Genomic DNA, 25,219 nt, shown 5'->3' with positions numbered 1-25,219 from the left:
CCCTTCAGCATATTCTCCTTTCCATAACTGAAGACCACAAGAGACAGTTCCTACACATTCCAGACATCATTAATTTCATATCAATTGACAATCCTCAATTTCAATAAACCAGAAAGTCTGCCTCTCTGTCTTACTGAGCAAAGCTAGCTGGAAATACTCAAAAGAAAACATTTTTCTGTCCAACAATGACAATTTTTATTTGACCCTATGATAGAGATCTCGGCGTCAACAACCTCCTGCAAAGCTAAAAAACTGCATATGCATATTTAATACACACATTAAGTTCTGTAACTAACCACCTCCTAACCACTCTGATGTATTTCTTTTTCCTTGGAAGAATTTAGAGAGGTGTTTGGTTTGTTTCCTGTTTTGGTTTTTTTTTGGGGGGGGGGGGGAAGGTCCCCCCTTCTATTGAGAGTAAACAATTTTTGCAGCCTGGAGATATTTAGTGAAAGAAATTGTTATTTTCTACTAAGTGAAAAAAGTGGCAACCAGAACTGTTCCTGTAATCCTTCTCCCCATCCTCACAAACATGTGGGGAAAAAGAGCGGGGGTGGAGGGGGCTTGGTTTTGGTTTTAAAATGAGAAGCAGCAGAGCCCATAGAAGTTAGATGAGATGAGAACTGCAATCATTATCTTTGATTCTCTATACAACAGGATGCTCAGGGCAGATGGGGAGCTTTGTACACACCACATCCCACCTCCACCTCCCACCAGAATGCACCTTCAAGCCACAAGTCCAGGTTATAGTTTCAAAAGCACTGCAGTTGTGTGCACGAGACACCCATAAAACGCCTTTAAACTTGCTTACTGTAGGAAAACAGAGCAAGGGGAAATGAGCACGAGGTTCTTGCTGAAATAAATCCTTTTTTTCTTTCCTCTACCGATCAGGTGGAGGAGGAAAAAGCATCTCATATATTAAGTCCATACAGTGCCAAGATATTTTACTTCATTTATTAACACTGCATTACACTCTTTGAAAAGATCCAATTTTAAGGAACAAAATACATAAAGTAACAAGCAAAAACTTAAAGCGTTTGAATATCAATATAAATAACCTTAAAATGCCTATTTTTAACCACCAACTACTGTGAGATTGTGGCTCCCGTTATCCAAAAATGTTCTCTGCAGCCCTCCAGTGGTCAAAGGCACAGCACAGGGAACGACCCCGGTTTTGGCTGATGAACCACCAAATAAAACAGACATCAACCTCCTACGCTCGTCTAAAGGAAAGACCCTTATAAAGGGGTTAATTACCTTGAATTCCATTAGACAGTAAAGAGAAGGAAAGTGATTGCCATCCATCAAAATGCGTTTTGTGTTAATCTGCCCACAAAGCACGGCGTTCCCACCAGGACAGCGAGGCACGTCGGCTCAGAAACAGAAGGAGCAACTCACGTCCTACAGTCACTTTCTGCTATTCGTACGTGTAAATGTAAACAAAGTCAAGTAACATTTGCTGGAAACAATCAATTTCCTCACAAAGTTACGGCTCAAAGTTGGGGTTTTGTTAGGAAAACAAACACTGAAGTTTTCTATAAACATCAAAGCCCCATACAAAATTAAGAGCAACTGAAACGTTTGAAAATAATATAAAATAGACTGAGACAGAGCTCTCAAAACTAAGTTTCTAAAACTTGGGGCTCGAGAGCCAGTCCTAAACGGCATGGAAGCAATGCAAGGAGAAAGCAAAAAGCAGAGGCAAGGAATCGCCGACAGCTGGGAGGTGGAGGAGGCACGGCCGGCTGGGAGGAGGGAGAGGGCGGCAGCCCCGCCGGGTCAGCCCTGTCCGGCCCGGGGGAACCGGGGCACCGCTCCTCCGGTACCGGCCCGGGGGAACCGGGGCACCGCTCCTCCGGTACCGGCCCGGGGGGACCGGGGCACCGCTCCTCCGGTACCGGCCCGGGGGAACCGGGGCACCGCTCCTCCGGTACCGGCCCGGGGAAAGCACGGCACCGCTCCTCCGGTGCCGGCCCGGGGAAAGCACGGCACCTCTCCTCCGGTACCGGCCCGGGGGAACCGCGGCACCGCTCCTCCGGTACCCGCCCGGGGAAAGCACGGCGCCTCTCCTCCGGTGCCCGCCCGGGGAGCCCCAGCGCTGCTCTCCCCGCCCGGCCCCGGTGCGCTGAGGCGCGGCCCCGGCCGCCGCAGCATCCCCGCGGCAGCGGCACCTCCCGCCCGGCCCCAGCGGCTCCCGCCCGGCCCGGGACAGCCGCGGGCAGCGCCGCCGACCCGCGGAGATCCCCCCGCCCGAACTTTGTGCCTGCTCTGCCCGGCAGCCCCGCTCAGCCCCCGCAGGGCGAGGAGCGGCCCCGCTCCGTTCCCCCGCCCCGGCGCTCGGCCGGGCCCGCGCCCCGGTACCTGCCTTTGGCGGCGAGCAGGCTGCCCAGCCCCAGCGGCAGCAGCAGCAGCGCCGCCGGGCCCCAGCAGCAGCAGCAGCGGCGCCTCCGCATCCCCGGCGCTGGTGGAGGCTGCCCGGCCGGCTGCGAGCGCTGCGGGCCGGGCGGGCGGAGGCTGCAGCCGCCGTCACCCGCCCTCGCTGCCAGCGCCGGGGCGGCTCCGGCCCGCCCGGGACCGCGGCCACGTCACGGCGAGGGCAGGCCCGAATATTCATGAGCCCTCACGGCCCGGACAGCGGCTCCGCACCTGCCCCCCGCTGTCACCCCCCGGGCTGGGCACGGCCAGCCGGCTGCCAGGACACAGCCGGGGGCAGGGAAGGACACGGGACGGAGGGGAAGAAAATGAGGCACTGGTGAAGGATGCGAAGGGCACCGGGAAAGGGAGAAGCAAAGGCGGTGGCTGCAAGAAAGGAAAGGAGAATAAAAGATCAAGCAACAGTTCGGTAAAGTTGGAGGGAAACAGAAGACCTTGGAAACGCAAGGTGGGGAGAGAACACGAAATGTTTTTGTTTTAGGAAGAAGATAAATTGCAAAGGTTTTGGTAAGGGCGAGGAATGGATGGGGCACAGAGAGTGCCCCGGCAGGCCCGGAGGATGCACAGAGGCCAAGGACAGGCCTGGGGCCTCACAGATGATGCCCTGGTGCAACTCGGTACCAGGACTGCTGACAGCTGAGATATTCTAGCAGGAAAGCACCGACAAACGCCAGGCCACTCACATTATCACATTAACATCACACGTTACACTGGCCACAAGGAATTCGCTCTATATAAGCTGTGAGAGCCAGGAGGAATTATTGCAGGTAGCTTGAACCCTTCCAAGTTCCCTCCCTGCTTCAAATGCTCCATCGTCTGTGCTCTGTCCCATAAATTGCTCAGCAAAGCCACCTGACTCTGGAAAAGCCAGTACTTCCTAGAGAATCACCGCTCCAAGGGGTTGATGTTGATCACTGGGCTGTGGGAGCGTTGTCATTGTGACAGAAACATTGGGATGCTCCCCTGAAATGTTCCCTGATCTCATCGTGCCCGACAGCAGCCCCTTGGGCCATCCCACACTGTAACTTCAGCACCACAGCCAACACAGGCCTTGAACAAAATCATTTGGCTTCAGGTCTCCACTCCTTTCCATTATTTTTCCCTGCATGTGGTGCTGGAAGCATGAATCATCGAGCAAATTGCATGGAGTAGATGGAATGCAGGATTCCCTCTTCCTTCTGCCCACACACACACACACAAAAAAAAAATGGGAGGGGATACAGAGACAAGAACCCAAGTCCTTTTCCAAACCAAAGATGTAATGCTTCATCTGTTAAGGAAGACAGATGGAAATACACATTTACTGTTATATTGCATTCAGACAAAAAAAAAAAAAAAAGCTAATTAAAACTGTTGGGACAAACTTGTAAAGTTCTTTTTGGCTGCTTGACAAATTAGTTATGGAATCTGCTTTCCTGTAATCTCTCTTGTGAGCTTGAGTAGAATAGTGTATAGAAAAGCCAGGGAAAATCAGAAATAACTTTGAATACCAGAAAACTACACAGAAGAATCAAATTTTTGCCAGCATTCACTTCTTTTAAAAACTTTAAAATCTATAGGACTGTAACTTGTTAATTTATAAATAAATGAATTAATAAAAATAGTGGCAAGCAGCATAAGATTTTTTTTTAACACAACATCCCACTTTCTGAAAGGCAAGAAATGTGACCTGTGGACTAACACTCTAAAACACACATAAATATAAATAAATTTATATAAATATATATAAACACGGCGTCATCGTTCAGAGGAGGGTATTTTCATACAGGGAACCAGCAAGTCTTTGAGGGAGCTAAAATTGGAAAATACTGCATTTTTAGTATGAACCTGTTATAACAATCCCAAAGACAACTGATGTGGTGGTGGGATGTAGAGAGCAGGTTTGCAAGGCAGATGCTCTATAGGAAGAAGCATCTCCTCAGCCAACTTACAGTATAAACAAATAAGCCAGAAACCAAAAATGAAAAGGGATAAATGCTGCTCCATTCCTTGGGCAAAGAGCTAAAGCACAAAAGATGAAGAAGCTTCACCAATAGATAACATTACAGTGGTGTCAGAGTCAAAACCTAATTTCAGCTCTGGTACCTTAATCAAAAACTCTCTGCCTTTTTACCCAACTGTGTTTGTTTATGGATGTGACAGCCTGGGTGTTCTGCAGTCTTCTGCTGGTGGCTCATACAGGTGATGGATGTAGATGGATAGAAAGGTTTACAAACAGTAATGATGACATGGCACTGTGCAGGAATTTATAATAGATAATTGCCATTACCTCTTCTATTTAATGCTGACTTGCAACCCAGTGTGTGCATTAACTCCTACAGCCTTCATTAGGGCTTGAGAAAGCAAGTGGGAAATCCTTTACTCATTTTATTCTTTCTTTCTAGTCATTGCTTAACTGAAAGAGTGTATCCCTCAATTTTTCCTTGCATACATTTTTGACAGAACCATTACAGCAGGGAGATGTATTCTGTAGTCCCAAACAGGAGCATGCTGAAGGATTACCTCCGACCTGAGATCCATCCGTTCATGTGTCTGGAACTGCCACTTTCCCCTGACATGGTTTATTGGTCCTGTAAAATAGAAATTCTAAAAGAAGGGGGAAAAGGTCACAGCCATGCATTCCCTGCGAATTATTGACACGGACCTGGCACCAGAGGCAGTCAATCAGAAAGATCCATTTGAGTCTGGAGATGTAAAGATTATTTTTAGCATAATTTCCCTAGTGTGGATTCAAGATGCTTCTGGAGGCCGGGATTTATCCCTGACAGGCAGAGTTTGCTGAAGAGATCTGAGCTGCTCCAAGGTCGTGGTCAATCCTACCTCATCATATATCAGGGCATTTAGTTGGGAGCTTTAACTATTGGTTGTTCATGTTTTAATTTCATATTTAATTTCATATTTATTAAAATTAATTTCATATTTAATTTCATATTAACTATTGATGTTCATGTTTTCTGAATAAAATTCTTTAATACCAAGGTGAATATTTTCTAAGTAATGAAGAAGAGAGAATTTAGAAGTAATATTCAGGTATAAAGCGTGTTTGCTGTTAAGTGCATTGGACTCCATTAGTTAAAAATATAACTGAAGCAACAAAAATCATAAAGGAAATCATAAAAGAAGAATCTATTTTAACATTATAAAAATCACTTTATCATCCATAGAAAATAATTCAGTATGTAAAAACACATAATTCAGATCCTGTAGCAAACCCCATTGTAGCACTGGTTGTAGGATCAGGGTGTAAGGTTCAAAGTCCTTCATAATTTTATTTTGGGGCATTTTTGTGTAACACAAAAAATGGGAATAATCTGATACATAATCTGTTTGGGTGCCTGTAGCCATGATTCCAACAATGTTAACGTATAGTTTAAAATAATCAGCCAACCAAAGTACAAGAATCTAGATTTGATCACATTTAGAAGATGTTTATGTATTACCCAAGAGAATGGCAGCATATTTTCATGTTGGAGAAACAAAAGGAGCATAAATGTCATTTTAAAGAGGAAAATGGATTTAAAGTACAGCATTCCAGAGCACTTTCTGTGATACACAGAAGTTTGTTATTGCAGTCACAGGATAGCAAAAAAAGTTTCCAATAGAATGGAAGTAAAATTTTGCTGGTGAATATAAAGTAATGGCTTTTTCTGTGTGCCAAATGCAGCAGCAGTAAGGATGATGTAATTTATGTTTCTTCCCAACAAGCATGAAGTAGAGCTGGGCCCATCCTGATTATTTGTTCTTGCTGCATGGGTTTAAACTCGCCTTGGACATCTGAGGACATGTAGAGAATGAGGCAGCATTTTGCTACTGCTTCCACAGGGGTCATTGCCTTTGTAGAAGTTTGCAAGCATTTCTGCAGACTTCTGCAGGCCAGGAACTTTCAATAAATAAACACAGTGGCCATCAAGCAGAACAAAGCAAACAGCCTGAGAAACGAGTATAAATACAAACATTACCTCCCATATAGGCTGCAACCGCTAATGTGTTAATTAAACAGAAGAAAATGTACTTAAATTATTTATTCTTAATAAATGAACCATCTGAATAATAAATTTGCGTGGTCTATTAGCATCAGGAAGGTTTTTTAAACAAAAGGTCCTTTTGCAGAAGGAAAAATCACATGAAAGGTGGGGAGAGAACTGTATTTGTTTAAATACCATTAAGAAGCCAAGCAAAGCCAAATAGCTGTAATAGTGGGAATTAATACTGCTGACAGGCTATTGCATTGTCCTGTACACTTTGTGCACAGGGCTGTAATTCCTCTTGGAGAATACAAATGGGAGCTCTGCAAGTGCATTTAAGCCTACAGTGGCTAATCAGAATAATGGAAATGTGCACTCAGCTCCTCAGCTCTGGTGTTTGAATCCTTACTGCCTTCAAACTCTGCTCCTGTCATACTCCTCAGCTCCCATCCTGTTTTAGGCTGCAGAAGAGGCACATGGGTTTAATTGTTATTGTCCTTAACCTATTATGAGCCTTCATAAAATAATATTTTATTTAGTAATACATTTATTTAATTTATTAAAATTAATTTATTTTAGTATTTTAGTTTGTTATTCTTGTAATCATAAAACCCTGGGTTTTTAATTGTGAGAGATCACTGAATAAAATCATGTTACATGCTAAAAGTTAATCTTGCTTAATCACATCCAAGCAGGCCTTTGGTGGACACCTGTGTAAAACACTTGTCTTTTCATGTTGACAGGATGAATTACTGGGTGCTATTATCCTTCTTTTGTGTTATCCAGTTTAGGTCTTTCATTTAAAACATTCAATTTTAAGAAATTTTACATTTTATATAAATAAAATAGAATTTGGAAGCAGAGATAATATTTTTTATAGCATTAATGAGATGGTCAGCAGAGAACAAGAAAATCAGCAAATCTATCAGAAGTTTTTAATGAAGGTTACACAGAATTTCCACCTTAACATTGGATCCAAATTGGGAAAGATACAGTTAAAATTGAAAATTGGAAGTGAATAAGTATTTGTAATATAAATATAAAATAAAAATGCAATTTCAAGAAAATTAAACCAGGAACACACTGCATAAATATATATTTTTTTAGTTCTGTGAAGTCTGACTTACAATTAGTTTTTGATGCCTCTGTCCAAAGGTATCAAGACCACTGGGTGTAAGTCACAGCTAGGGCACTGTCTGAGATTCTGACTACTCAGAGAGATTAATGCCTCCAGCAGAGCCACAACTGCAGCTTCCCACATCCCCTCACCAGAAATTCCCTCCCCTCCTGGAAGTCTGGGCAATGCAGTACCCTTCCAAGCTCATAAATGTACATATATACATAAACATATGTACATTTAAACTGGTGGCTGCTGATTTCAAGTAAGTCACTGTTTTACCTCTGGGATCTCCCCAGTTAATATTTTTAGACTTTTGAGAAAGATTTCAATGGAAAAGTAATGAATCTTAACGTGATTTCACAACACCCCAAATTCTGCCATTTTCGTGTGAGAGTGTTCTGGGTGTCATTCCTGCTGTAAAAGTGACAGCCCTTCTCACCTCTTCTCTCTGGCAATAGCAATTGTGTCCCAGCAGCAGCAGCAGCAGCTGAGTTTTGATTTGGTGGCTGGGCAGGCACTGGGTGATCAGAGCTGCCCCAGCAGGACACAGGACCTGAAGCAGGGCAGGAGAGGGGTGACAGAATCATCTGCGCTGGGGCTTGCTCCAAACAACATGGAAAGTGAGCAGAGGGGGCTTGGCACAAGTGGATAACGCTGTTTGCAGATTATCAGATCATGGAATTGGTGCTGCTGTGCAACCTGCTGAACCAAGTCCTTTCTTTGGGACCATTTTTCCTGCACTCAGAGAGCCAAAAATCTGGCCTTGTGGAACGCTAGGTCAGCTCTTCATGGGATGAACTTCATGCTGGCTGAACTTGGATGGCATTTTAGGTAACTTAAATATCCAGAGGAAATGAGAACATCACCATAACTCCAGTAGTCCTGGTTCTTGGGAGGAAATGCTGTCACCTGAAGGAACAGCAAGCAAATTCTTTAACTCATTTAACTCTTAAGTGTTTCTTCAAAACATTTATTTCTCCTTCCTCATATTTCCTGCCTTCAAACCAACCTTCCTCTCCTACATACAGAACAGTCTGTGAAAAGCACAGCAAAGCTGGAGGTGTAAACTGGAACCCCATTGCAAGGTTTATAGCCCGTGTTCATTCATTATATTCTTCTTTTTGCTTCATACAGACTGTAGGGAAGTTGTGAATCCATGTAGGGAGATATTTGAATGTGTGGAGGGGGAATGACAATAAATATTCAAGGTGACCTTTGAAGCCCAACTAAAAACGTGATTTGACAAAATTTTAATTCTATCTACCCTGAGTGCCCTTTATGGCTCCCCTCAGATAGCAAAACAGAATTTCTGTAGGATGTTTTTCATGCTCCATGCCTTCTTCAGAACTCTCTCAGCTCTTATACCTTTTCCTGTGTTCTAGAACATTTAAATGAACATTTCATTTACTTCACCCTCATTATTTTACATATTAACCTTTCAGTTTATCAGTAGTTGCTGTGCCTAGTTTCTGTAAATTTTCTTAATACGTCCTGAAGCTCTAGAACAGTGTCAGATTATAAATTACGGTAAAGTAGGCTAAAATTTATGAGGTTTTCAAGTTATATTTGTAACAAACACAAGTAATTCTAAACTAACACTTAGCATCTATTTATTTGGCAAAGGACAGCTTTCCTTTTCCAAGTCACAGACTTCAAAATGAAAAAACACACCTTTGCAGGAGAAGAATAATCTAATACAAAAATGCAGTCAAAGCTTGGAATCTCTATGTGGCTGTTAACATTTCTGTAGTGTTACCTTTCCTGTAGTTTAATTACCATTATTACATCAGGCTGAACGTCAAAAAGTGTTGCTGTAGGTAAAGATTTTCCACTCACTGTAAAATTTCCTCCTCGAGCTAAATTTGAACCAGTTAACTTTCAATTGCTGCTCTTCATTTTTTTTTTTGATTGATGATAATTCCTTATAATTCCCTACCTTTTATCCCATGTCTGATTTCTCCTGATTATTATAATAATGTAATGCTATACCATATCTATTTTGCTTTCTTCTGAGGTGTATTTCTCGATAGTAACCACGTTAGATTTAGTGCTGCTCAATCAGAGCTGCCTCGAGCTGCTGTGTTTTGGCTCATCACTTAGCAAGAGCTGATCTTTCCAGGAGTTCATCATTTCAGAGGGAATGTAGGTGAAGAGTGCCATCCAGAGCCACCCAGAGCTCCAGAGAAATGGGGAAACCTGAGTCACATCCAGAGCTCCAGAGAAATGGGAAACCTGAGTCACATCCAGAGCTCCAGGGAAATGGGGAAACCTGCCTGAGACACAGCACAGGTGGCTTTCTGCCTACTCTGGGAAATCCAGTGCAATGTGGATTATTTTTGTGTGGAAGAGCAGCCCAGGTTGGATCTGTATCACAGGAAATCAGTGTTCCTGGGTCCTCAGCAGTGCCTCATGTTGTGCTGTTGTTAGCACACAGCTTCTGCTCCAGCTGTGCCCTTTACAAATCTGAGCCCTTCTCTGCAGGAGAGAAACTACTGTGATTTTTGTGGGTGACTGTATCACACCCTGATGAATGAAAATGTGGTTTGGAAGCCAGTCAGAAAAGCTCTTACTGAAAGACGCTGTTTCCAAGGATGATAAATAAAGGAAATATTACAGTAGGGAGATTCAGTGCTGAAATGCATCCACATTGCTATCCATGAATCTCTGAATTTCAGCAAAATTCAGCTGAAACCAAACAAAGGAATTGCAGTCAAGTCCTTCTAAAAAATGATTTTGAGAAACCCCGAGTGACTTCAGAGAGGAATTACATACACAGGGCAGAGATAGCAGATTCATCATTCCAGGAGCCGAGATGAATTCTTAAAAACGTAACCTTATTTGTTGGGTTTGTGAACTAAAGGAAATAAAACCACCAGATTTCACATCCTAGAACCGTTCCAAATGCAGTGTTATCTCTTCAGCATAGATACCCACAAAACAGCAATTTTCTTATGGGAAACTCAAATACAGCCAAGGACAGCTCCTGCTTTAGTCACAGAAGACATCTCCAAACCCACAGTGTCCAGACTGCTGCTGGAAAACTGATGCAGGAGCTATTGCAATATCCCCCTGATGTCCTGGATCACTGGGGAAAAGCTTCCAGTTTCCAGAATTACTAATCCTTTAGCTGTGAAAGTGATAAATGTTGCAATTACTCTCAATTTCCCCAAATGAAAAGTTTTAGTGTACAAATAAAATGTGAGCCAGGAATCTTTTTCCACATTAAATGGTTCAGAGCCAAACACTGCAAGGGAGACGAAAAGAATTCTCCTAAATGCATTTTGTGAACCAAATCTGAAGTATTCCTCCAGACTCTCCTGCCTGGTTTACACCACCAGGGACACACTGAGTGGCCATTACCATCAGTAACTTGCAGAAATAGTTCATTGGAACACAAGGTGTCCTACCCCATTCTCTAAAAATCAAAAAAGATTTTGGCTTCTGCCTGCATGGGGTTGCCCTTGCAGTGCCCTTTCCATCCCCTCACTTTCTGGCAACACAGCACAGGACCCCAGGTTAAGTATATTTATTTTTTGTATAGACTATCATTGGTGGAACTGCTCAGGTTTGGCAAATTACATCTTGCTACACTTCCAAGGACAGTGCTGGTCTTCCAAGTAATTGACAATTGTCTTTTTTTTTTTTGAGGACTGTAAACTTCAGCAAAGCTTGTGGTAGGCAATGAATTTAGAATAAACTTATTTGCCCACTGACTCAAATTCTACTGTATATAGACTAACAAAATAAAAAGGAAAAGAAGCAGAGCATTTTCACAGAGCAGAGTTTTGCTGCACAGAATTCAAATTCCCCAGGGAAATTTCTTATCCCCAAAACTCAGTAGTCAAGGATTGTTTAGCAGTTGCCCAACAAGTGACTGACATTCACATTTCATCTGTCTTATGCAACAACAAAATAACTTCCATATTTCAGTTACTTCAGTTTGGAAAGGCTGCAATTTAGATGGGATATTATGAAAAGCCATTATTGTAATACAAAAGAAAAAAAAGATTAGCTTCTAAAATCTCCTAGAATTTGATAGGTAAAGCAAAAATATGCTTAAAATAAAAAAACAATCATGCAGTATGATATTCTTTCAGCTGCCCATGGGTCAATAAGGAATGGCCTGTTCCCTGAGCTGCTTAAAACTGTTCATTAATCAAGAGGAATGTTTACTGTTCCTAAAATGTTTTTAGTAAGCACATCATTATTTTGCCTCCTTTGACTGGAGGTTTGTAGTGTCAATGCAGTTGCTGGAAGAAGAGAGTAACTCCAAAGTGAAAGAGAAAGCAAATTCCCAGTCCCTGATCCAAGGGGGCCCCCAGCTCTTTCCCATCCTCGGGGCTCATCCCATGGGATCCCCCAAAGCAGCACCAGGACACCTGAGGCAGGAGCTCTGTGGCTGAGCAGGAGCAGCAGGGAGCTCCAGGAATGCTGCATGGGAAGGGAATTCCTGCAGCTGAGAAACACCCAGGGAGCACAGCTCAGTCCCAGCAGCATGGGCTGGGAGGGAGAGGAGGCTCTGCCTTTCTCCCAGGGACTGAGCCAGTGCTGCAGGGGCACTCTGAGCAGGGAATGCTGGCTGTGGGCTCAGCATCTCAGACAAAACACCTTCCCCAGCCCATCACTGGTGTGGCATCACCGTGCCAAGCACATTGATTGATTGATAGGCTGTTCAGAACATTCAAAACAAGCTTTCCTTCTCTCAGCTGTTCCCACCTTACTGAATCAATCAAAAGAAGTGTGATTATATTGTAAATTAAGCACATCAAAAGTGTAAGGTTTCCTTTTTAATTTATTTTTTAATTATAAGTGCAGGATCAGCAGCAAACTAGGTAATAAACATAAGAGATGATTTTGATAAGAGACATCAGAGAATGAACATGTTGCCACTTTACTTTGACTCACTTTGCAAACAAAACAAACAGTCCCAGCCCACCATGCCCTGTTCACACTGTGGAGCAAACACAGAGCACAGGAGCTGGATTCCTGACAAGTGACACCAAAGCAGCAAATGTGGTCCTGCCCACACTTGGTGTCCTCCAGCTTGGAGTTAAATTCATGAAATGGGGTAGTGTGGGCAAAGGGTTCTCAGCATGAAAGCTGCAATCATTCCATCTCCTCCTATTGCTCATTAGCAGAGCAGACCAAGCTGAGCTGGGATTCAGTGGCATGGAGTTAATTTCAAATATTTCCTTCCAAAAACAAACTGCAATCTGACAAAGATTTTGTGATTTATTTTATTTTTTCAATCAAACATTTTAAAAAAACTGGAAATGGACAAATAGGATATCTAGGTGTCTTTACTATTCTGTAATAATTCATGTTGCAGTCCATAGTCCCTTCTCCCCCATTTTCCTTATCTGATAAGTTATCTTTCAAGGTAATGTACAGAAGGACCTCCTTTGTGGTTTTAGAGTTACATTCCTCTCCTTACACTCCTGTTAAGGAACACTTGTGCATGTTCACAGAATCCCAGGATGGTTTGGGTTGGAGGAACCTCAAATCCTACCCAGTGCCACCCCCTGCCATGTACAGGGACACCTCCCACTATCCCAGGAGCTCCAGCCCCAGTGTCCAGCCTGGCCTTGGGCACTGCCAGGGATCCAGGGGCAGCCCCAGCTGCTCTGGGCACCTGTGCCAGGGCCCTGCCTCCCTCACAGGAAGGATTTTTGTCTCTTATCTCATGTGAACCCACCCTCTTCCAGCCTGAAGCCATTACCCTTTGTCCTGTCATCTCTCAAGATGTACAAGGTGCTGTCAGGTATTGATCTGATCCATTTAATCAGTTTTCTATCTTGGCTCTGGCACAGCAATTTAGTGATCCCATGCTGACAAGTATTTCTGCATTCTAGGTAGCTTGAATATCATCCAAGCACCTGGACATTTTAAATGTGAATATTTGAAGTTCAGATTCTGTGAACCCTAAAGTGATTAAAATGTAATTTTCAAATATTTATAGGAGTTAAACAAAGCCAGCTTGAGCTACATTTCCCATCCAGAAGGAAAATGGTAGAAGTATTTTAACAGTGGTAATCCAGCTTTTCCCATTTTGCCTTAGTGAACATCAACAGTATAGCATGTAGGCAACAGGTCTGCTACCAATTTATTGTATATATTTTCATGTCCTAAATAAATGTAAAAGGATTTTGCATGGTTTTCAGTGCATTTTCAGAAAAATTGATCTCCTGAGGAAAAAAAACAAACAAAAAAACCAAAAAAAACCAAAAAAGCCTCAGACTGAATCAATTATGAACAAAAGATATCCATGGTAAATGCAGCAGAGGCTGCAGTGAGCAGAGCAGTACAATGGTCTCTGTTTGGGAAATTGCATTCAAGTAAGGCTTGTTTCTATCTATATCTTGTCATACAAATGACTCTTTGACATAGAGCTTATATCCTATCAAAAACTATCATAAAACCATAATTACTACTTCTGGATCATTAATCTGAAATAGCAATATGTTTCTGCATAAATGGAAGTGAGTTAGGAAATTGTGCCAGCCTGTGGTCCCTCAGATGTGTTATAAAACTGTTAATTAAGAGAACTGAGACCTACATAAGGTCTACTTAATTCTGTTATCTCAATGAAAAAAGCAAGACTGGGGGCCAGGTTGTAATTCTGGCCATGTCAGCACTTCCCTGGAAATTTCAGTTTTCCATTCCCTGCTCAGATGTCCTTTCCCTTCTCACTCAGCCTGTGGTGAGATGGGAGCCCAGGCAGGACCTTCAATGCTCCCAGCACTGTCTTGTTCTCACTGGCATTTCCCAGGAATGTCTTTGTGCCTAAATACTTTCCAAGGAAGACAAAACACAACTTTCTCTCCCACTCTTCAGTGTTATTTTTCTTTTTTTCTTTAATTTTTTTTTCTTTTTCTTTTTTTTTTTTTTATTAATTTCATACTGTTATCTTCCAGTATCTCCATCCCGTGCTGCAGAAAAAATGTTCCCTACAAAAACTGGCTGTGTTCAGTCTTGAACATGAGGTAATTACTGGCTGGTGAATGCAGCACCCTGCTGTAATACTTTATAGTTGTGCTTTTGTAGATTAGCATACATAAAAAGGCATCTGATGAGATGGCACATTATGAGACAATTCTTGGGAATGACAAAGTAGAAAGGACTGAGGGGAAAAAAATTAAGAAAACTAAAGCCAAGGAGGTCAGAGGTGAAGATATATTGGAAGTGTTATTCATCTTTCCACATCAGACAGCTTTACATGTGAAAGAACTACAGAATTTGGTCCTGAACAGAACAACAATATGTTAGGTTTAGAAAAGAAATGAGGTGATTTAATGCTGAATGCTACCAGAGTTGTCAAATATGGGTTGTTTTTTCACTGTGTTCTGCTGTTGCTGCTGAATTGTCTACCAACACCTCCCCTGTAAATCTCCTGGCGTGGTATTTAAGGAAAAGTAGCAGAAGAGGCTCAGATCCTCCATCATTAGCAGATATGAGAGCTCTAAAGCTATGAAAATAAGGAACTACCAAACTAATCTCAGAGTTATCAGGAGATGCTGTTCAGAAGTGATGCTGCTTTCACTGAGTCCAGATTCCAACTACTGCAGAATAGAGGCTATTTCAACTCAGATGTGATTAACCTGTAGGGCTACCACACAAGAATCAAGACAAAACTTGTTAGATTACACAAATAGTTACAGCTTTCAAATTATAAATCATATTTCATATAATCAAGTATTGATTACTTAAGGCTTCTGAGAAAAAAGCTGTTAAATTGTTTCTCATATGAGAAAATATAAATTTGTTTTAGACTTTAATTCCCATAGAACCCTATACCAACATGAACAGCAGGACAGAAAAATGAATGGTGTAATCCTAACCTCCTACCAGTTAAAATCCTGATTTTGCTCTCCAATTGCTAGGATAAAAACTCTAATATTTCATCCTAGATTGTTCCTCACTGTTTTGGAAAAAAATAAAAGCTCTGTTGTAACACAAATATTGAAACCGTAGAAGAAATTTGTTCCAGCACTATTGGAGTTATAACAAAGCTGGGAGGAAGGCTCATTTCAGAGCCATGGACTCCAGAGGATCAACCACCACCAATTCCTCCAAGTTTTGCCTTAAAAGTTGATATCCAAAGGCTCTGAGCAAAATTTGCAGCGACTTCAATGAGGCCAAGAAATCACATCTCTAAGGCATGCGTGAAACACAGAAGAATTAAGTCCAAACCCTAATTTTCACCACCACTTTCTGTGGTTTTGTTTGATTTTTGTTGTGCTTGTTTTGTTTGTTTTTGGCTCATTCTGGAAGTTAAGAGAAGAGCCAGAGTGTCACTGGACATCAGCAGTGAGCTGGGGTTTGTCCCTGCTCGTGGATCTGCTCCTGGAGGCTGGGGCTGAGCAGCTCACTGCTTGTTTCTCTCTAATAAAACTGCATCATGTTCCTATATTCCACCCGAGCTGCTGCTTTCTTTGTGTTCAAAGCAGGCTTTGCTAGCTTGAAACTTTGACTTTTTCACTAGCTTCCCACTAAATGATATAAAATATATATCATATACAGTATAATAAAGACTAATCTTCTGCAGCTATCAAATATCTTTTTCCTGTGTTTTACTTTTGTCTGCTGTTTGTAATTTGCTCCTCCTACAACTGCTTGCATTGTAAACTTGCCTTAATACTTCTGCAGTTCCATGAATGTAGATGTTTTACAAAGCTAATTACTGTGTATGTAACAATTATTTAAAGGTGTGTGAAGCTGATAACTCACGGAAGAGTATGAATTATGAAACTAATATATGAAAAATATATGTAAATGCTACCCCATTATGAGATGCAAAAAGATGGATAAGTATGTCAGCACATAGATTTATGTTATAAAAGAGATTATGTCATTGAAATGCATTTTAAAAAGTCAATTATATCCTCTCATCTGACCAATCTTTACATCAAAAACATTGCCTACGTTCTGAGTCATGTTTGTCAGAAAGCAGATGTAAGAAAGCCAGATCAAAACGAGAACAAAAATGAGTTTGAAAAATGAAAAAATTGTCTTAACAGAAATCCAACGAAGAATCAGCAAAGAGTTGGAAAAATCAGTGCAGTGCAGTGAAGGCACAAGGCAGACAGACTGGAGAGAGTCTGTGTCAGCAGGGCCTGCTCATCCACTTTTAATGAGGAACTTGGTGCAATTAATTGTCTAAAATAAGCAACGCATTCAGAGATGGGGAAATCCTCATCCATTTCTTGCCCCTTCCTACCTGTTTCCACAGAATCTCTAGAGATGCAGGAGAACAGGAACCATACTGTTTATTAATTATACAAAGGCAGCTCCTTCTGAAGGATTTCAAAGCATCTTGTCAAACATTTAATTACATCTCGCAGTTAGCCTCACTTCAGAAGGGTGTTAGGCCCTTTCCACGGGGTTTTTCAGGAAGGAGAGGTTTCTGCACTGCAAAGTCATCATGGAACTGAATAACTGTTCTCAAAAGGGAGAGGAGCAGGACAGGCAGGAGCCATCCCCAGAACAGAGATTAGTTTGGTAGTTCCTTATTTTCATAGCTTTAGAGCTCTCATATCTGCTAATGATGGAGGATCTGAGCCTCTTCTGCTACTTTTCCTTAAATACCACGCCAGGAGATTTACAGGGGAGGTGTTGGTAGACAATTCAGTAGCAACAGCAGAACACAGTGAAAAAACAACCCATATTTGACAACTCTGGTAGCATTCAGCATTAAATCACCTCATTTCTTTTCTAAACCTAACATATTGTTGTTCTCTTCAGGACCAAATTCTGTAGTTCTTTCACATGTAAAGCTGTCTGATGTGGAAAGATGAATAACACTTCCAATATATCTTCACCTCTTACCTCCTTGGTTTTAGTTTTCCACCACAAAGATGTCCAGAGACCTGAAAAATTTGCTTTGCACACATAAGCAGGAAATTCAACCTACATATTTTAGCAAAACATGTTAAGCCAGGAACCAGCTAAAGCAGAATACTTTAAATAGAACAATTTCTAAATTATGGGGCTATTTAATTCAGGTGACAAAATGAGAAAAAATAAACACACCAAAAGACAACACTACAAATTGAATCTTTTTTCTTAAATAATTCATCACCTATTGGAATAGATTAATAACAAAGCTGATGAATTTGCCAACAGGCAACACTTCTAAAGTGAAGCCAGCTGCATTTCAGAAAGAGGGACAGCTGATTGGAAGCTGAGAGCTGCAGTTTAGGTCAGCTTTATGACTACAAAGGATTTGGTGTAACCTTAAAGCCACCAAATTGCTATGAAGCACATGATTTCTGTGCAGATCCTTCCCAACCATGAAAATGTTACGGTGATTTAGTTATTTGGTCAAGCTTTCCTGCCCTTTCAAAAGTCACATGCCTTGGAAATCAGGAAATGCATCAGGAGAAAGTGATTTCACATTAATGAAAAGGCAGTAATTTCTGGTCTATGATTTTTCCATTCTTTACACAATAATTGCTTTTTCTTAAAAAAACCCCAAACATTAAATAGAGCTACTCCATTAGTCATTTTGTTAAACACAGCTCTTAGCTTTCAGACTTAGCAAGAAAAAGATTAACTTCTTAGTCGCCATTGCAAACCATTATCTGCCTAATCTGGGAATAGGAAAGCTTGGTAAATAAAAATTCAGGGAGCAGAGTTTTCAGTCAGATCCATCTGTTTTAGATAGGTGCCACTGATGAGCATTGTGGTCAAAACCTGCCACTGTGTAACCCCCCTAGGCAGATGGACAAGACAGACCATGAGCAATCCTTTTCCTCTCTTCTCCTTGGGTGCTGTTTTGGTTTTGTTTTTTAAAAGATAAACTCTGCCAGATTTTCTAGCAGCAGCTTCAGACCTGCCTACGGTGCAGGGCAGAATCTTTCATGCACAGTGAGAGCAGAAGTCACTTCAGGTGACAGCAGGGAGGGCAGGACACTGCTGGAAGCAGGAGCAGCTCTGGCTCCTGCTTCCCTGGGCAGTGCCACTGCCACATCTGCTCTCCTGGAGGGGCAGGGGCAGGAATTCCACTGGAATGGGGCCAGAATGGGGACCCAGCCTTGTGCTTTGCTCACAGGGCTCTGAAAAGGCTCTGCTGTCCCCCAGCTGGGCCCTGTCCCCCAGCATGGCCAATTATGTAATTGTTGTACATGTAACAATTGTTTAAAGGTCCATAAAATCGATAGCTCACGGAAGAGTATGAATCAGGAGACCAATCTATGAAAAGTATATGGAAATGCTACCCCATTATGAGAAGCAAAAATATGGATATGTATGTCAGCACACAGACTGCCAAAAAAGAGATTATGTCATTGAAATGCATTTTAAGAAGTCAATTATTTCTTGTCAGCTGACCCCCTGCACTGCCTGGCAGGACTTTGGTGCCCACTTTGCTCAGCTGAGCCCATTCCCTGCCCTCCACACAGGATCCCTTCCAGCAAAACCCCTGCCATTAGCAGCAGAGGTGGATGCTGCTGTCAGATGGTGCAGTGTGGGTGAACACAAAGAACTGCAATTCCTCTGTTTGCAGAGAGTGTTTTGAAGGTCCAGCTTGGTGTTTGGTAATCTCCAGGGGCCCATGGAAAGGGAGAGCTGCAGCCTTGTCACATGGATAACCCTGTTGGGTTAAACCCAGAGAGGCACTCATGGGCTCACAGCTACAACCAGCAGGAAATCACAGGAATTGGAGAAAAAAACAAAGCCTCAAATTGGTTAAAATATAGGTAAACATGCAACACAGCACATTTTGTTACGCCACAGTCTCTCTGCATAACAATGTAAAAGTAATAGAAGGATTACTGAATAAAAATTAATGTTTGTGCTGGTTTGGGCTCTCCAAATCTGCCTTTCTAAAAGAGTTGAACTGATGATAATTAATGAGTCACTTTATTCAGGGCTTTGACAAAAGATTTCAACTTCACATTAAACTTGTCCATATGGCAACATTAGACTTTTATGGTGCAGGGATGTCACAAGCACATTTTAATTCTCTCTGCTTTAATTAATATGATCATCCAGAATCAACTTTCTTTGAAATAAAATACAGGTGTTACAAATCTAAAATGATTGCAAAGGAATATCCTAAACCAAGCTACAAGAAAAAATTTAAATGCTTTCTTTCCATTTCCCATTTCTGCATGAATCTATTCAGATATTTCTTTCTTGAGAAGAAGGAATACTTGTAGTTCTTCCAGTTTATTTGTATTCCTCTCAATACACAGCATGCAGGTGATACTGCCCAGGAACTTCAGTATAAGAGCAGAGTGTGGAAGACTTTGCATAACAAAGGAGCTCATTCTACTCAGAAGGAAAATTGAAAATTAAACAAATGCAGGAAGGACTAAGCCTAGACTTGAACAGAAGACTTGAATTTCTTGAATTCACAAACCTTATTTCTTACATATAAGAACATTTCATTTAAAATAAATAAAGGGGGGGAAATATTTTTTTTTTTTTAAATATTGCTGTAAAACACACTAGCAGAGTTTTCTAGCAGGAACAACAATGATCACATCAGTCTTGCAACAGTGAGGGAACTTTCCACTCTGCTCCTTCTGTTACATCCTCGGGCAATGTTTTCTGCAATTGTCGCTGGAAGACCTGAATATTTTTTTCCTGGGTGAGAAAGATGAGAATTTTGTTTCTTAGTCTTTCCCTCAACCTTTCCAAAGAAGAAAATAACACTTTACTTTCTGTGGTCGGTTTAGGAGCATCTGGGAGCTTCCATTAGGTTTGGAGATTGCAGAAGAACAGAATCTGTGGGCACTGAGGAGGTGTGGGGGCCATGGAATCCTAACTCCAGCAGAAACATTTCATGGCTTCTCTTCTCCAATTTATTTCCAATTTATTAGGACAGAGGGTAGCACTACCCTGCTTTCAGGCACAGTCAAACCTCACATCTCCCTGGAGAAATTATCAGCAAGTTCACAAAGCCAGGCATAAACTAATTCATTATTGCAATAACTAAGCAGTGCAGGAGAAAAATATCCTTCGTACTTTCCCAGGATGAGACTGATCCAGAGATGCACTTTGATTATGGGGGTAAAACTCCCTGAAACCAATGGGAATTCTGTTAACCAAAGGAAAAGGGACCACTTGAGAGCTGAGCATGAAAGATCTTCCCTTTTCTCAGTGCTGGGCTGTTGACTGACAGTGCAGGGCTCCTCATCTGCCCTGACAATATCTCACAGAGAGAAGAAGGAAACCTCCTGAATTTCCCTTCTTAATTTATATTCCCCAGTCTAACCTCATTGATCCCCATTAAAACTCCAATAAAGACAATCCTGCAGTCGTTATTAGAAATCATTATATACATTTAAGCCTCTTAAGGAGCTCCAGGTTTTGCTCTGTGCTATGACACCACTACTGGAGAGAAGAGTTGGATGCATTGAAAAATAAAAATAATCAGTAGGATTTTTCCCTTTTTTTTACAGTAACTAATTCTAACCTGTCTCTAAAGATTTGGACAAGGAAACCTATTTTCTAAATATAGGAAAAGAAAGATACTTGAAAGGGATTAAAATCTTTTTGATATAAGAGACAGAAATGACTAACTTGCATTCTGCTTTCCAGCTGAGAATTAAAATTGATGCACGATTCCTTATGAGCCCAGGTATTCACACTAATTTAAAATTCATCTCTCCATGAGCACCAGAATCATTGCCCTGAGTATGCAGAGTAAAGGAAGCAGGAGCCTAACTAATTTGTCAAAAGAATCTTCAGGTTTAATTTTTTCATGGTTTATTATAATCACAGCCATTTCAAGCAGTGTGATAAATCTCCAGATGTGTAAACCTCTGATTCCAAGGAGTGAACCCCAACAGGTTGCAAACACTCAGCTTCAGAAAAAGCATTTATTAGAAATACAAATCTTTCTTTCTAAATAAAAGTAGGGATCCCTGTCATTAAGGACATTTAAAAATATGTTCTCACAGCTGTATTTTTAAAAGTCTTAAATACACCTCCATTCTGGAGTTCCTGAAAAGGGCCTGGAGCTTAAGTTCTGTGTGTTTTGGGAAAGCTTTATCCCAGCATTTCAAAGATTTTGCCTCCTTTTCCCAGGTGGTGCCAGGGTTGGTACCTGGAATCTGAGGGCAGGGATCCATTCTGTGCTCCCCAGTCTGCTGTCCCCACTCCCAGGAAGAAAAAGGATCCTGAGCTGGGAGCAGAGAGACCCCAGTGCCTGCTAATGGCATGTTAGCTAAGCTGTAATACAGAATGCAAACTTAATTCCAGTACGTGTGAGCACATTAATATTTGACTTGGAAACTGTAGGAGCATGATGGGTACATGTGGGAGCAAAAGGAACAGAAAGAGAACAGAAGAGAATGATGTAATTATTATTTAGCAATCCTCAGATCAGGTTGAAAGTTGCTAAGCACTGTAAAACCTCAGTGTAAGTGACAATTCCTGCATAAGCATTTCGAAATCTCAGAAGGTATCACAAGGAGAGCTTTAAGAGGCAAAGCACTTCATTCAAAGCCCTCCCTTCAGTGGCTGTGGCAAAGGAGTACTTTGATTTGCTTTATGGGCAATAAATAACACAAAAGCCTGGAAGAAGCAGCAGGACTGACAAGACTGTGCAATCCTCACAGGACAGCACACACAGCTAATCAAACACACTGGCTTATTGCCTCCTCTGCCTTGAGTGCTCTCCTACACCTGAGTATTCCTGCTTGGAGAAGAAAAGGATGAAATTAGAAATGATAGCTAGCAACACAATGGGTTTGGCACATCCCACACGTTAATTCATGCAAGGTTTTCACAGAAATACCTGAGTACCTCAAGAAATGAGCGAGCAGCATCTGCAAATTATTGTTCCTTTTGCTGCAGAAGGTGAAGTGCTGCCTTCCAGAGGGGGCAGGATGCAGGAGGAGCAGCAGGTCTGGGAGTGCCCCAGGTGAAACTGCAGCCTCTGACTCACACCACCACTCACAGCACAAACCAGAGAGCAAACCCAGAGGGAACGTTGGGTGATCCTGGTCCTATCTCCGCAGAAAAAGGGATTTTTTGCTCCCAAGTCCAAAGGGTTCTGAACTTCACCTCCCTCTCCTGCTTTCCAGTCTCATTCCATTACCTTGGGTGTTCTTGCCACAGCATCAGAGGTGAGTCTCCCTCGGTCTTGCAAGGTAAATACACTTCCCTGTGCACTCCAGCAGATGAAGTACCATCACCTTTTATTAGAGTTAAGAGAAAAACTGCAGGTCTGCATACCTAGTTGAGAGTATTTTACACTGCAATGTAATATTCAGTGTTGTTATGTTACCAAGCACTGAGCAACCTGACAGATACATCTGTTAGAAGTATAATTACATGGGATAACTTGTACTGGTGTCCCTCTCTGTTAAAGAAAACAATGGATTTTCATTCAGAGGGGCACCTTGGAAGATTAATGGTAGTAATGAAGCATGAAATATTTCCTTGCTAGCATGGTTAATCTGAAACAGAGGAAACAATCATTTCACCCTGGAGGGATAATCCTTTGAGGCAAATTTTCAGTGAAATAATGTATTGTCATATCTTATCCCACATATGTCAACAAAGAAACTGCCAGTGCTGTGCTTATTGCAATAAAGGCCAGCAAGAACAGAAAAAAAGGGAAATGCAATCAGCACAGCCAAAAAACAGTTCCACAGTGGGATCAGCAGGAGGGAGAGAGCAAGGCAGGAAAACTGTGACAAGAAGCAACAGCATAAGGAGCAAATGAGGCTGGAGACCAGAAATTCAGCCATGGGGAGAGAAGGTGGAAGGCAGTGTTCAGCTAAAAACGTTTGGGGGGCAGTTTTTTAGGTGAGCAGTGTTTGTGAGAAGGAAATGGCCACAGAGGCAGGGACTGCAGCTGGGCAGGCCCTGTGCTCCAAAGCTGTCCCTGTCCCCCTTTGGACACAATTTGTACCTTGAATGAGCTCTGCTAACCAACAGAGTACATAGACATGTGTGTATACACAAGAAAAGCAACATTTTAAAAAAATATATCCTTTTTTTTTCTTTTTTTTTTTTTAGTACAGACTTCTCTAGCAGACATTGGTCCCCATACAAAAACAAAAACAAAAAATAACAACGTATTAGAATCATCCCCTCAGATCCTCACCAATGTTCTATCTTCAAAGAACACTCACAAGCCTTTCATTTTTGATAGATAAGCCATTTGATCAATATTTTCAACACTAATCAAGGCCAAGAGCAATTTCATTTCCACCCTTTCCCTAAATTGAATTGGAATCTGAGCAAGTGCATCACTCAGTTACTTTAGTTGTGGTAAGCAGATTCAGCTGAAGGAGATAGAGGCTTTCAGTGGCAACTAATGCTGTTCAACTGATAATACTTTATATTTATCTCACATAAACATCAGTACAGCAGGAAATGCTAAACTTTCTCTAGGAAAAAAGTCCCATTAAATGAATCTATTTCTAGATTCCCTTTTTTAATACCTAAGTGCCTTTTTATTACTTGAACTGATGACTGCTGTTGTCCTGATAATTTTTTATTCTGCAAGATGCTTTATGCTCACGATATTCTCAGTGTGAAGCACTAATTAGAATCAGAAAACTGCTCTATTCTCATCATCTTTTTCCTGTCTGTATTTATTACAGGAAATTTCTTTCCTGTGAGAGGTGCACCTTGTCCCTTGTTGTCTGGGAGGCTGGGTGGGCGTGGGGGCTGTCACCTCAGTGCCACCAGGAGTGAGTTGTTCCCGCAGCCAGCAGAAGCTGTACCTCCTGAGACACAGATGAGACATTCCCTGGGGCTCTGCTCTCACGTTTTCTTTGTTCCAGCCATACAGCACTCACCCAGCAGAGCCCCAGATGTGAGGAGGCAGCTCAGCTGCACTCACCTCTTCCTGCAGCAGCACTTTCCAGGTATCTCTGAGCTGCTGTGGCAAGGATAACTCTGTCTGCCCACCCCAGGCTGGTGTTTGCTGGCACTGGGGACCTCGTCTGGTGTGGCTGTGGCCACCAGAACAGCTCCAGCAGGATGCCCTCACTGCACACTCCCCACTCCTGTTTCACCCAGCCATCAGGACTTTGCTGCTGCCAGGGAAAGAATAAGGGATGAAGTGTAGAGAATATCAGCACGGCTGTAAAAATGCACTGCCACACCTCACTTCATTGGGAGGAAATGCAGCTCAACTACTGCAAGCTCTGTGGCAATCCCAAAGACTTGCCTTTGGCTTTGAGAAGGCCATTTTGGCTTTATCCCTCTGCAGCAGACACTCTGAAGCTTGTCATACAATCTGGGGGCTTTTTTACCTTTCATTTTTCCCCTGATATTACAACAGAAAACACACAAAAGAAAATGTTTCCTCCCCCAAACATCTCCAGAGCTAACAGGAGCTTACCAAATGCTGTGTGCTGTGCAAACACAAATTTAAGATGATTTTATAGGGCTTGTTATTTACCCAGCTATAATAGCTTCTTTGTTAGAGGATGGCACTGTCATTATCTGCTTTTATCATTAATAGCTTGAGTCAGTGGTTAATGCAGAGGTGACAAATCACTGAAGTGCCTGACAGTTTATGGCCTTTAGCAAGAAGGAATATTTCCTTTTTCTCTATCTCTTGTGTATATCATATTTCCTTTAGATGTCTTCTGCTCTCTTACATACGCATCCCCATTCATAATTAAACATACCTGATGGTAATTTATTCACATGCAGCCAATTATCAAATCTCTGTTAGTGATTTGGAAAGTGGTGGAACAATGGGAATGTTTCTCACTGAGGAATACCA

General features: G+C 42.0%; 1 protein-coding gene across 16 annotated transcripts in view; it reads right to left on the bottom strand.

Annotated features, from left to right (window-relative positions):
• The window catches only part of CLSTN2 (calsyntenin 2), a 328,373-nt gene that overhangs the window by 290,330 nt on the left and 12,824 nt on the right, over positions 1-25,219 (bottom strand). The window contains exon 1 of one of the 16 annotated variants that reach the window (XM_086843479.1): positions 2,366-2,614. The exons of 9 other annotated variants lie outside the window; for them this stretch is intronic. In XM_086843479.1, the coding sequence (XP_086699605.1) occupies positions 2,366-2,453 (88 nt within the window). In that variant the 5' untranslated portion in view covers positions 2,454-2,614. Of the gene's footprint in view, positions 1-1,257; positions 1,733-2,361; positions 2,615-25,219 lie in introns of those variants that run through there. 6 more of the 16 variants (XM_086843493.1, XM_086843486.1, XM_086843478.1 and 3 more) reach the window with 6 other exon arrangements.

Source organism: Cyanistes caeruleus, chromosome 10, assembly GCF_971803275.1.
Source record: "Cyanistes caeruleus chromosome 10, bCyaCae1.hap1.1, whole genome shotgun sequence".
Classification (NCBI taxonomy): Eukaryota; Metazoa; Chordata; class Aves; order Passeriformes; family Paridae; genus Cyanistes; species Cyanistes caeruleus.
The sequence above is the reverse complement of the archived record's forward strand: the minus strand, read 5'-3'. Positions and strand labels throughout refer to the sequence as shown.